This window comes from Crocodylus siamensis, chromosome 3, assembly GCF_052110815.1.
Source record: "Crocodylus siamensis isolate JL-2025a chromosome 3, ASM5211081v1, whole genome shotgun sequence".
In the NCBI taxonomy this organism is placed as follows: domain Eukaryota; kingdom Metazoa; phylum Chordata; order Crocodylia; family Crocodylidae; genus Crocodylus; species Crocodylus siamensis.
In genome coordinates, this window is record NC_143397.1 from 89,709,071 (window position 1) to 89,721,952 (window position 12,882).

The 12,882-nt window shown below is 43.8% G+C and overlaps 1 protein-coding gene across 4 annotated transcripts in view; it reads left to right on the plus strand.

The window, feature by feature from the left end:
- Positions 1-12,882, plus strand: part of ADAMTSL1 (ADAMTS like 1) — an 872,699-nt gene that overhangs the window by 677,714 nt on the left and 182,103 nt on the right. For all 4 annotated transcript variants that reach the window (XM_090038771.1, XM_090038775.1, XM_090038773.1 and 1 more), the window contains one exon: positions 7,553-7,664. In XM_090038771.1, coding sequence (XP_089894897.1) covers positions 7,553-7,664 — 112 coding nt within the window. The remainder of the gene's footprint in view (positions 1-7,552; positions 7,665-12,882) is intronic.

The window sequence follows — 12,882 nt, forward strand, 5'->3', positions numbered from 1 at the left end:
AATGGCCTCACCTGCCATGCTCTGGCACACATGCTGGGGGCTGCAACCCCTGTCTTAGAAGCTTCGAAACTTAGCACATGAGCAAAGACAATAAGTGATGTAGCCAACAGAGGGAAAGGATAATTTTATAGTGAAATTGTTACATTTACTATAAAGTCGTGCTCACAAGGCATCAACACCAAGATAAATAAAAGTATTTAGGCACGTAATTCGTACTAAAATCAGTGGCAGTTAGGGGCCTAAATAGGAACTGCATGTCTGACTAGCCGCTGTCTAATGTTGCGTAGACACCAGGTAAAAAGTAAAATTTAAGGAGGGCAGTGGCATAGTAGGAAATCACACAGGCATGATTTGACTCTGATGCACAGAAGTCAGCCAAAATTAATTGGACAAAGTAGTGAATTTGCATCTGATCCATCGGGATTTCATAGAATCTTAATCCACATAATACTCACAAACACTATGCTATGTATACTCTCATAAGCACAATGCTATGTCCAGTACAATGAATAATTGCAATTAAATAGTATGTATTAGCTTTGCAGTCCGAAGTCCATCTAGTGAGCCTATAGCCTGGTTTTGGTTCAGCCATTTCCAAATTCCTTACCTTCTGGGGTTCAACTAGTCATTACTGGGGGGAATATGTGGGTCAGCAAAAACTTGTTAAGCATTTAAACTTTCAAATTGGATTTAAGTAAATCCTAAGGCATATTATTCCTCTGAACAAGGACACATTTTCCCCAAGATAAATACTTTCTAACAAAGAAAAACTGCATCCTGGAAACTATTGCAGAATTAGTGAATATCTGCTAATGACTTTTACAGATTTTGTTCTGCTTTTCATCTTGATTTCAGTTACATAATCTTGTAACAAAAATCTCTGCTTCCATATTGTAAATGCAAAAATTACTTTCTCAAATTTTGTTTTGTGTAATGTAGGCTCTTCAGTACAGTTTCCTGTCTCACCCTTTTAAATTCACTTTCCCACCAGTTCTTTGCTTTGGTTCAGTAATAAAATTCAAGCAAGGACTTGAACCTGATAACTTGTGGTTTTGTGGGAAGCTTGGGTTTAAATAAACCTTAAAATGTGCATTTAATAATCACAGAAAGTAATCTGATGGAATTGTAGTTTCAGTCCAATTCAAGCTTGCTCCTTTGTTCATGAGTGTGTTGATGGCCTACAGCACAGGTGGTGACTTTGGTTTTTGCCAGTGGGTGTCATATTTTTGCATTCCAGCACTGAACCCCACGCATGCCCAGAAGAGGCAGTGCATTACTTCAACCCAGCTCACCCAGTGTGGTCTGTAATTGCTGAGCACCCACTAATATTTTTCAGTGGGTGCTTGAGTCCTGAAGCACCCATAAAGTCAGTGTCTATGGCCTACAAAAATCATGTGCCCAGTTGTTGGTGAACTGCAGGCATTTTACGTCATTTTTATGGAGAAGCCTCTGGCAGATTAAAAAAAAAGGCAAAGACAGGAACCAAAAGAAGCTTTCTTCTGTCAGGAAAGCTCTACCTGTCCAAAAGGATCTTTAAAATTGAAAGGAATGAAGCCAAAGCTGGGCCATGCGAGTACTTCATGTCCCTTGCTCAGTGGCTACATACCCTTTCTACAAAAGGAAGAAGACAAGTTTAAAGAATTGTTCCATTGTCCTGTCTTGTACTCTGCACTTGAAAACATCCAGAATCTCTAGAAGTTTATAGTACTTTGTGCTTTTAATTTTATTTAAATTACCCCCTTAAATTGTTTCTTCCCTTGTATAAATCCCATTTCTACTTCATATACAAAGAATAAATAGTTCCTTACGTGCCCCAGTTCACTTTAAACATAAAGTGTCATTACATACAATTAGGAATATTAAAATCCGGCAACTGTGGAAAGGAAAGTATTGTAAAAAAAGCCTTTTTTGTTGTTTTTATTACCATAAAAAGGTCAAAATTGCATATGCCAGATATGGATATCTCTTTTTCCACTTTTTTGTTGCTCGTTATTTTATATAAGGGTTTAACATGAAGCCTACTATAAGAAATCAAATCTGTTGGTCTGAGACTTGGCACTTGCAAAAGCATCTGTGGTGATGATGAAGAAAAATCCTTTAGAACTTTTTACAGCAGGGATGGTGATGACAGAGTGAGATCATAACAGACCAGATGAAACTTGACAAGACAAAAGATAGTATACCCCGTGGTTTGGATTATACAGAAAAAGAAAAGATAATCTCCCAGTACACATTCATGTGTGTATGCACATGCACAAAACCTATAAAGTGTGTGCATATTATAGAAAGCAGCCATTATGGTATAACATTCTCTCTCACAGCTGTAACTATTTGAAGAGTGGGTAAGGATTAATTCATTATGGCTAGTTTATTTAACACCACAGTTATTAAAGTAAACATACGGTAATTCAGTCTTGCAGGTCACACTATTGTGATCTACAAGAAATGTAAATAAATAGCAGGATAGCACACTGCCAAAGCCAAACAGGTTTTTTGTTTGTTTTTAATTTTGTGGATTAATTTTGTCTGAAACTAAAGGGATGGATCAGTACAATGAAGAGGCAAAGCATGATATTTTAGTCTGCTGATAGATGGTATAGAAGAAAATGCTAATTGCTTCAAAATGCTATACTAATTTTGTGCTCCAAAACTCAGGTTATTTGTTGGTTTTCATTTGGGATCCTGTAGTTATTACCAAATTAAGATTCTACATTATCAGAGCCAAAATATATTAATTCATCAGAGAACTGAGCGGCTGGTGCACACCCATGCTGTAGCATGGGCTCGACTTTAAGATATCATTTATAAAAAGTTTAAATAAACAAATGCAGGTGATAATTGATTGCTGAGGCCCTTTTTTTTTTTTTTTTTTTTTGCTTTCTGAGAGGTGGGAAAATATCAATCAGTAAGTATAGCATTGATTTCTGCTGGACAAAACTGAGCCTATGCATTTGGTTGCATCTTTGCAAAATATCATGATGGTCTTGTGTTAGGGCTTTTTCCTTCCGGGTGCTGGACACTTTTCTGGCATCCTGAGTTCCCTCAGTTCCTATTAGACTTTAGTGGGCTTTGAGGATATATAACTGCCCAACTCACACTCAGGATCCTGACTTCTGTTATCATCTCAGCTGCTGCCTGGCCTTTAATACTTTTCACTTAAGTAGTGGTTAACTTAATAGCAATGTAGTAGTAAATGCTGTTTTCTTGGTTTAAGCATTAATGGCATCCCAAGAGACTGCACAACAAATAAGCAGCAGTTAAAGTTAAACATTATTTTCTCTTTTGATGGAAGCTAGTATTTCCCAGCACCTGAGTAAGGTCTGGAAGAGGTAAATATAGGGGTAGGTCAGGTTCACAAGTTTCCCAGTCCTTCAGTTTAGCACATGAGGGTGGAATTTAGCCTCATGCAGCAAGCCAACCTGTTTTCTTATGTGTTTCACCTTCCCTAGAGTCAGCATGTTGTGTGGCTTAGGCAGCCTCTGATGTTTTTCTGATGGATCAAGGCCTTCAGCTTTAACAAATTTTCAGACAAAACCATGGTGAGATTTTTGCTGCGTGGAATCAGCACATACCTGCTCTTCCCATGCTTATAGTTCTCATTAAACAAAATAAACACTGCTGCCTCTGATTCTTTCACCTTGCTCATTTAAGAAGTATCTAATTTGTATCTGTAGCTCATTGTGATTCCTTCCCACCCACTAGTTGTCATGGCTAGTCAGGTGACTTCTACTTTCTGGAAAAGATCTGCATCTCCTTCTCTGTGTCAGAAAAGACAGACAGTCATACAGACACACAAGGATAATCTGTGGGGAGATAGACTATTATGCCTTCCTGCCTTTTGATGTGAAACCTTTCCCTCCCCGCTTTATGCTAAACCCTGTGTAATCTCTCTTCTCATTTATCACATTCCACCTCAGACTGCACAGCTGAGTGGATCTTTTTGGTTTAAACATTATTGTTGATCTTTATTTTAAAGAGGAAGAGTAAATTCTCCCCAGTGATATAATTTCAGTGAGCTCAAATTGGAGAGACCGTTGCTAATGACTTCCAGCATGATACTGCACTTATCGCAGGAGCACACTAGGCTTTTGTGAACTAAGAAAGGTCTTTCTGAAGAGTATGATTAATGCATTATCCCAGCACAAGGAATTAGATATCCTGTTTCTGACATACAGAACTAAATGATATTAATCCATACAAGAGGCCTCCCATTTGCTGAGGAACCTGTATTGCTACAGCTGTATTTTTTTTCTGTTGGGAATTTACATCAGTGTTTACTCTAATTAGAAAAGACCAGCACACTCTCAGTGCACTAGAACTCCTGTAGCCCCTGACATATTCTACTGCATTTCTGTGTTCCTCCTTCCCTTTTCATGCAGATCAGGACTTACTGTGGTTTGTGATCATGTTTCTGTCCATCTATGGGAAAATACACTTCCCAGAATAGATACTACACTATTCATCTTGATTTGCTATTTTCTGCTCCTGTTCTCCTGACTAGTGCCTTCCACTGATGGTGCTCTTCAGCTTTTTTGAAAAACAAATAAAGCCTCATTTTAAAACAAAATCTAAGCAATTAAAAAGAGGGGCATCTTGTTGAATATCTAGTGAGAGGAGAGGGGGTATATCAAAATGTTTAAAACTAGGCTGAATAAAATACTGGAAAACTCACTGAAGGGAAGAGTTCTGCACAGGCAGAAGGATGGAACAGATGGTTCAGTAAGTCTTCTCTATTTTTGACTTGCATGAGTCATATTGTCTCCTGCACAGTGGCCACTGATACAGAGCTGCCCTGCCAATATATAGCAACCCCCTCAGACCTGTTAGGATTAGAGGCATCACTGAGATAAAGAAAATGGTTTCAGGACTTCCCTATGCCTATGGTCACTTTGCAAGATATAAGGGATTAGAAGTGGGATCCCACAGGGTTGTCTGCTGGTCCCTATTTTCATCATTGATCTGGAAATGGTGAAATTTCCAGGTTTGCAGATAATACCAAATTATTTTACGTAGTCAAGTCCCAAGATGATGGAGAGGAGCTACAAAAAATCTCATCAAGTGAGTTTGCGGAAAAAAATGGCAGATGAACTCCAATGTCAACAATTCAGGGTAGTGCACCTGGGGAAAAATAACCTCAACTATAACATACACAATATTGGCTTCTGAACTAGCTGTTACAACTCAGGGAGAGACCTTAGAATCATTATAGATAGTTCTCTAAAATATCAGTATATAGTGGCAACCAAAAGAGCTAATAAAATGTTGAGCATCATTAAGAAGGGAACTGAAACAAAATGAAGAACACCATCATGCCATTATACAAATCCATGATGTGCCCACATCTCGAATACTATGTGCAGTTTTAGTCCTCATATCTTTAAAAGGATGTAGTAGAACTAGAAAAAGTACACAGAAGGGCAACAAAAATGATCGGGGCACAGTGCAGTTCCCATACTAAAAAGGATTGGACTCTTCAGTATTGAAAGGAGAAGGCTAATGGGGTTACGACAGAGGCCTATAAAATCATGAAGGGTGTGGACCAAGTACACAGAAACTGTTGTTCACCAAGTCCCAGAATACTAGAACTAGGGGGCACTGCCTGAAATGAGTAGGTGACTGGTTTAAAACTAACAAGAGAAAGTACTTTTTATTCAATATTAGTTAACTTATGGAATTCATGGCCACATGAGGGGGAGACAGATAGCATAGCCAGGTTCAAAATATATGATAAATTCATATATTTATTAATGGCTATTGAACAGAATGATTGAAGATGTGTCCTCTAGTATCTCTCGATAATGGTGGATGCTGGGGATAGATCACTATACAGACATCCAGTTTAGTGCTCTCTCTCTGTAGCATCCATTTCTGCCGGTGTTGGAGACAGAATACTGAGCTACATGGACCATTGGTCTGACCTAGTTTGGCACTTCTTATGTTCTTATGTCTAGTAACCCCACCTCCTGTTTCAACCCTTTGGGACAATTAGCACTCAAGCATTCCAGCTGATGCCAGGGAATCTGTCCAGATGACCCAAGATAAGGATACGGAAAGTACAATCATGCAATAAAATTCAGTGAATTTGCTTGGCCACAGCCAAGGACCGATTGTAGTTGAAAACTCAAAATGAAATGAAAAAGATAGCCAAACTTCCTTTAAGCTTTCTAGCCACAAACCAGTATCTTGACATGACTGAGGGCTATAGGATTAAATATTTTCAAGATGTGGATGCCTCAAGTCAGTGGTCTATGCGCAACACCCCAGCTCAAATACTAATTTGCTAAATGGCTTCTTATAATAAAAACCAAAGAAAATTAATAAATAGAAAATAATGAACAGGAAGAAAAAAGAAAGCTGTTATTTGACTACTACTCTTTCTTCAGAAGATACATTTAACCTGCCTAAGAGCCATGTGTGACTCAAGAGCCATGGTTTGGCCACTCTTCAGCTAGTCTATAATAAAAACAGTATCACAGGAAAGAATGAGAAAAGGAGAGAGCATGTTGTAGGCAGAACAAGAGATAGTCCTGAAACACTGAAGAATTTGATCTGCCTAATGGTGGAAAGTTGATGTAGTTCAAATATTTTTCTCTTTTCTGGCTGTTAACCAGTGTTGATAATTATGCCTGTTCTTTTTTTCCTTGTGTATTTTTCTGTTATAACCTTCTATCTTCCTTTTTAGGCCTGTGCTTATACAGTAGAGTACAAATCCTTTTGTTTTAAAGAAGCTGCTCCCTGGCAACATCTAACTTTCATTTGAGTGAAGTAGGAAAAACATGCTTTGATTTATATCCTAGTATATCCCAGCAGTTGATCTCTTGGTGTCATGAGGTTCAGGTCCTCTATGAGGTACCTGTCTGTAAAGTTACCTAATAATTATAACCCTTTCACTCTGTCATTACAGAATGCAGGCTGTAAAACAGGTAGGGCAACATTAACTAGATAAAGTCTTGGTTGGGATGATCTAGTTGGGGATGGTCCTGCTTTGAGCAGGGGTGGACTAGATGTCCTCCTGATGTCCCTTCAACCCTCATTTTCTATGATTCTATGGGTGCCAGTACACAAGCATGGAGGCTACTCTGACATGCTGTAATTAGAGCGCCTCAAAGCAGACTTGATTAATTGAGTGAATTACCATGCTCCAGCAGCCTCCCGCATCTTGTGTATTAGCCCCCCACCACTTTAAAATGGTGGAAGGGGCACTTAAATTAAATTAAAGCTTGTTGAATGAGCTTTAGTTCAAGTGCCCTCAACACCATTGTGAAGCACAGGGATGCTGATACACAAGATGCTTCTGCATTGCCCCACCCCCACAGCACGTGCAAAAGTGGCTGATTCTGACTCATTCATTGTGCAAGTGCCATTTCATTCAGAGTTTCAATCTCTTTCAACAGGCATTATTTTACTGATACCTCTTACTTTCTAATTACAAAATATCTCTAGTATTTCATGTAGTATGTTGTATTTACAAGATCTTTGCTGCAATATGTTTCCACAGGGTATTAATGCTACTATGTTTGGTGCATTTACCTTTGGCATTACATTTTTTCAGGTTCACTATGCTGGTACTGCTGACAGTACAGTACAGTTCATCTTCTACCAGCCTATCATTCACCGATGGAGGGAAACAGATTTTTTTCCTTGTTCAGCATCCTGTGGAGGAGGTAATAAATCACAGCTATATTCTGTAGCTAGTATTGTGTGTGTGTTAGAGATGCATCCTACCTACTAGATAGAGGTCAGACACGTTCAGTTGTATAGCGGTCTCCTTCTATGGCTAGCCTATGCAAAATTGATGCTTGATATTTTCCTTTCACTTCAGTGATAGGAGCCTGCATTTGGAAACAGCGTCCCCTCAATTCCATCCTTTCTCAAACCTTGAAGTCCATGTGGTCATAGTGAATGGTACAGCTATCTCATAGTAAGTCTTTGTCCCAGGTTCTGGTGGGTGTGGGGCTGCTTCGTAGGCCTGTACGAATAGGGAAGTATTCAGTTCGGATTCAGCTGATTTGGAGGCCAGCAATTTGATTCAGAGATTCAGATCACTGTTCCAAATTGATTCTGCCAAATTGTCTTCAGAAGATTCGGTGCTGATTCAGAGAGATATGGAGTTCTGGCCATAGAGTGTAATGGGAATCACTGAAATATCTATAACTTTGTCATGTTTTGGCTGATTTAGATTAAATTTGCAATGATGGTAGCTCCTTCTGAAGGCATGAAGCCCTCAGTTTCAAGGTTTCAAGGAGATTGAGGTGCAGTTTCCTAGAAACCCCTGCACCTAAGTCATGAAAGCAGAACTCCTGTCACATGTGTGTGTTAAGCCACAGTGGGGTGAAAACTGTAAGCAAACTAGCCCCTGCTGAGACCACAAAGCCTGCCAAGTTTCAAGGAGATAGATGTAGGGGGTTCTGGGAACTTGCACCTCAGGCTGTTGAGAGGCAACACTCGTAACATGGGTGATTGTGTGACTGCATCTGCGTTAAGGCACAGGGAGGTGAAAACTGCAGGCCTGCTAGGCCCTGCTGAGGCCATGAAGCCAGCCAACTTTCAAGGAGATAGGTGCAGGGGTTTCTTGGAAACTGCACCTCTGGCTGTAGACAAGTAAAACTTGTGACATGGGTGGGTGACACTGTGTGTGTGATAAGGTGCGCCGCCACTGGTGCTGGGGCATGTACATGACATGGTAGTGTTTCCTAATGAGGCCTTCTCCCTACAGCCTCAGCCCAGTCCACCATTTTAAATGACAACAGGTATAAACTTAGTGAGCACTAGCACAGTAATACCAGCAGCATCTCAGGCAGCCAAACTGTGACAGAGCCCTTCTTTCCTCTCCTGCAGGAGCTTCTTCTCCAGCGTGTGTGTTAAGGTGTGCCCTTACTGTCTGACTCTGTGTGTGTGTGTGTGTGTGTTAAGGTGCACCCTCACTAGCGCTGGGGCCTCTACACAACATGGTAGTGTGCCCCAATGAGGTTTCTTCCTCCCCTACAATTGTGCCCAGTCCACCACTTTAAAAAACAACAGGTAAGCATTGCAGTGCACAGTAGCACCAGCAGCATCTCAGGCAGCAGGCCTGTACAAAGTAGCTAGTATTCATTTCAGATTCAGATTCGGCAGATTCAGGGGAGTGATTTGATTTGGTGATTCAAATCATTGTCCCTAATTGATTCAGCCAAATCTGATTTGGAGATTTGGCTACTGCCAAATCAGCCAAATCTCTGAATCACACAGGCCCCACTCCCCGCCAGCTCTCCCAGCCCCAGCAATGGCTGCCCTGCCCACCCCAGCTCCCGGCTCTTTGGGAAAAAAAAAGCCCTTACTCAATGGCTGTTGCCAGGCAGGGGGTAATCCCTGATGCCCCCCACTGTCCCATTCTGCATGGAGGGCTCTGTCATGAGCACCCCCCGCCCCACTGTCTCAGGCCCCCACCATGGCTGCCCTGCTTGCCCCAGCTCCCGGCTCTTTAAAACAAAGAAATCCCCCGAGCTCAGAGGCTCCTGCCCAGCAGAGGCTGATCCCTGCTGCCCACCACTGCCCCATGCTGTGGGGCACTGTACACAAGACCACAGAATCCCTGAGGCTGCTGCAGGAGCTGGTGATTCCAGGGAGGGTTGTTTTTTTTCTTAAAGGGCTGAGAGCTGGGCCGAGTGGGGAAGGGGAACCAGGAGGTTGGGGGGCTCGAGACAGAGCCCCCCATGCAGCATGGGGCAGTGGGGAGCACCCACCCAGTGGGCAGCAGCCAGTCAATGGGGGCTCTTTTTTTAAAGGGCTGGGAGCTAGGGTGGATGGGGCAGCCATGATAGGGAGGCTGGGGGAGCAGGCAGGGTTTGGGGGGGATGGAGGAGCAGGTAGTGAATGGAGCCTGGCGGGGGTCCCCCCATGGTCCCCTCCTGCTTCCTCCAGCCCCCGCTCCCCTGTCCCCTACTTACCAGCTTGGAGTCCAGGTCCAGCTCCCTGCTGCAGCAGGCAGGGACTGCCCGAATCACTGAAGCTCTCTGAATAGTTTCTGAATTGATTTGGAGAGCTTTGAATTGATTCAGACCTTTTAATTGGTCCCCTGATTCAATTCAGATTCAGAGATTCAGGCACTGAATTAGGCCAAATCTCTTCTGAATCTAATCAGCATCTGAAGCTTTGCACAGCCCTATCAGGCTACCAAACTGTCACAGACTAGAGCTGTTTTTTTTTCCTTTCCTGCAGGAGCTTCTCCTCTAGCAGCTGCCAAAGAACATTCCCTGCAAGTCCCAGCCTTGGGGCTTAGATGTGCCCACTGCTCAGGGCTCTGCATCCTTCTGGTCAGCTGACTGGAGACAGGTGCTAGTGGTGTTAGTCTAAGGACATAGCACTGGCAGACAAGGTTCTTTGGGTCAATCTGGTGTCTTTTAGTAGACCAGCTGAATAGTTAGAGAAAGCTGGGACAGTGAGCAGTTGTGTTTTGATTTTCTGGAGAGATGTTTTCTTTGATTGTACCGTGGGGCTAAGCGGCTTATGGTTACCAAAATGAGAATTTTTATAAAAGAATTGAATGGAAGAAATAGAGATGTTGTGTTGGATATATAAATGATGTGTTACTTGTGGTGTGTGTGATGGGTTATGTTGTGTTTTTATGTTTATATGTTTATTATTTAAAAAAAAACAAATAGAGAAATATATCTTAGCAAGCTTTTGGGTTGAAAAACCCATCGTCAGGAAGCACCTGCACCTGTCTCTCTGTGCTGTTCCTGAATAGAAGGAATAGTAAAGAAGCCAGAAGCTGGCATGCAATGCAGGCCAGAAAGCCAGTCAGTAAAATTGGAAATGGAGGCATCAGGGGGTAAGGAACTGGCTGGGGCGGGGAAGGGGATGTAGCAGCGCAGGTAAAAGTGCAGAGGCACCTGTGGAGTCAGATGTCTGGCAGGTTGTAGTGTGTCAGAATTTCATGAGTTTCTGTACCTACTACCTAGGAAGCTGATGAAGTAAAGTTTATAGGCCGGGCTCTGAAAAGTGGTTTGTAAATTCAAACAAGCACCTAACCTCATCACCGGTGCCCCCTCCAGCTCTGAGGGTGGGGCAGTAACTGGTGTAAAAAAATAAAATGGAAATAGGTGCAGATGCAGTTGGCACTTAGTGTGTCTTCAGGTGAAGCTTGGGGAACTCCAGCTTCAGGAGATTCATCTTCAAGAACACCAGCTGCTCCACCAAACCAGGATCCAAGCAGGTGCGGTGGGGTGTGACAATGTCCCCAGCAATGCTGAACACCCTCTCTCTCAGAACACTGGTTGGTGGACAGGACTGGTGTTCACAGACAACCATGGCCACATCCTGCCACATCTGGCTGCAGCTTGCCCAGTAGGCCTAGGAGTCACAATCCAGCAGCTCCATGTCCTCAGCAAGATAAGGTAGACACTGAAGCCTCAGTGCTTCCTTCCTGAGGTTGGGATCTGGTGCACTTGGACCCCAGCATTGAAGCCATGCCCTTGGCCCACATTGGCAGTTGGTGGCAAGGAGGAAACTGGCTGGTGCTGGTGCTGGTACTGGTGCCGGTGCTGGTGGTGGGAGTGCTGGCAGGGGAAAGTGGATCCCCCTCTTCCACATCCCCTTGCCTCTGCCCTTTTGCCTCCCTGATTCTGTTGACTAGCACCTGCGTCTAGTGTTTGGGGGTTTTGGTGCTGCCAGTGCACATGCTTCTCTTCACCCTTGGGTCGCACATGCCCAACAGCATGTGGACCATACTGGACCACAAGAGATCCAGCTATCTCCTGATGCCCTCCTTCAGCTGCCTCACCAGTACCTGCATGCCTGGTGACAGCAGCTTGCCCATCCAGGAACACTGATCTCCTGGAACTTCTCCATTTGGTTCTCCAGTTCCCTCATTACGGGGATCACCTGGCTAAGGAGGGCATCAGCAGTGCTGAGGGCTTGAGGACCACCAATATCTGGGAGATGGTATCCCACTCAGCTCTGTTAAGGGGACTGCTGATCCCAGTCTCCCCGAGCAAGGCCATCTCATGGATGACCTTGTGTTGCTCCACCAGCCTTTCCAGGACCAAGTATGTGGAGTTCCACTGAGCCTCCACTTCCTGCATGATTTTGTGTTGTGGGATGCTCAGCTCTGCCTGTTTGTCCCACAGCCTCTTGCCCCCCTTGATACTGTGGTGGAAGTAGCCTGACACCTTCCTGCATTTTGAAATGTTCTGGGAGGTAGTGATGGCACTATCCCTGGCAGCCCTGTCCCCCTCCAAGGCATCCCTGACTATGAGGTGCAGCCTGTGCACCACACAGTGGATGCCAAAAAAGTTGGCATCATGGACGACCTTGACCATATTGGCTCCATTGCCGGTGACCATGAACCTGAAGATGAGCTCTCCCTGCCCAATAAGCCACCCCTGTAGGTGTTATCTCCACCTTGGCTGCTCCAGATGTTGGAGGTGAAGCACAAGGCACCTACGGCCCTGCTTTGCACAGCTCCTCCCTCGTACTCCCTGCATGCCTCATACTGGAAGGCCACCACCATCCTGCTAAAGATGGTGCATGCAGGCACTTTGTAAGATGGGGCCACAAGCATCATGAGACATCTGAACCCTGGCTGCTCAACTAAGGAGAAGAGCTAGCTATCCAGAGCAAGCATCTCCACAATGCTCTGAGTGATCTTGCTTGCCCTTGCAATGCACCCCCCTCAGTTTGCAGCCTTTCTCCACCACTCCATGGTGGCCTGCCTCTGCTTTGAGGTAACGGGGGCTTTGGAATAAGCAGGGGACTTCCTTTAGGGCACACTCACACTGGTGCCAGGTTGAGAAGGAAGAAGGGGAAGGGGGTGCTGCCTCCTGAGATGCAACAGCATTGCCATGGTGGTGAAGTGTTTCATCTCCTTGCCCTGACTGATCTGCCTTTGGCAGCACTGGCAGA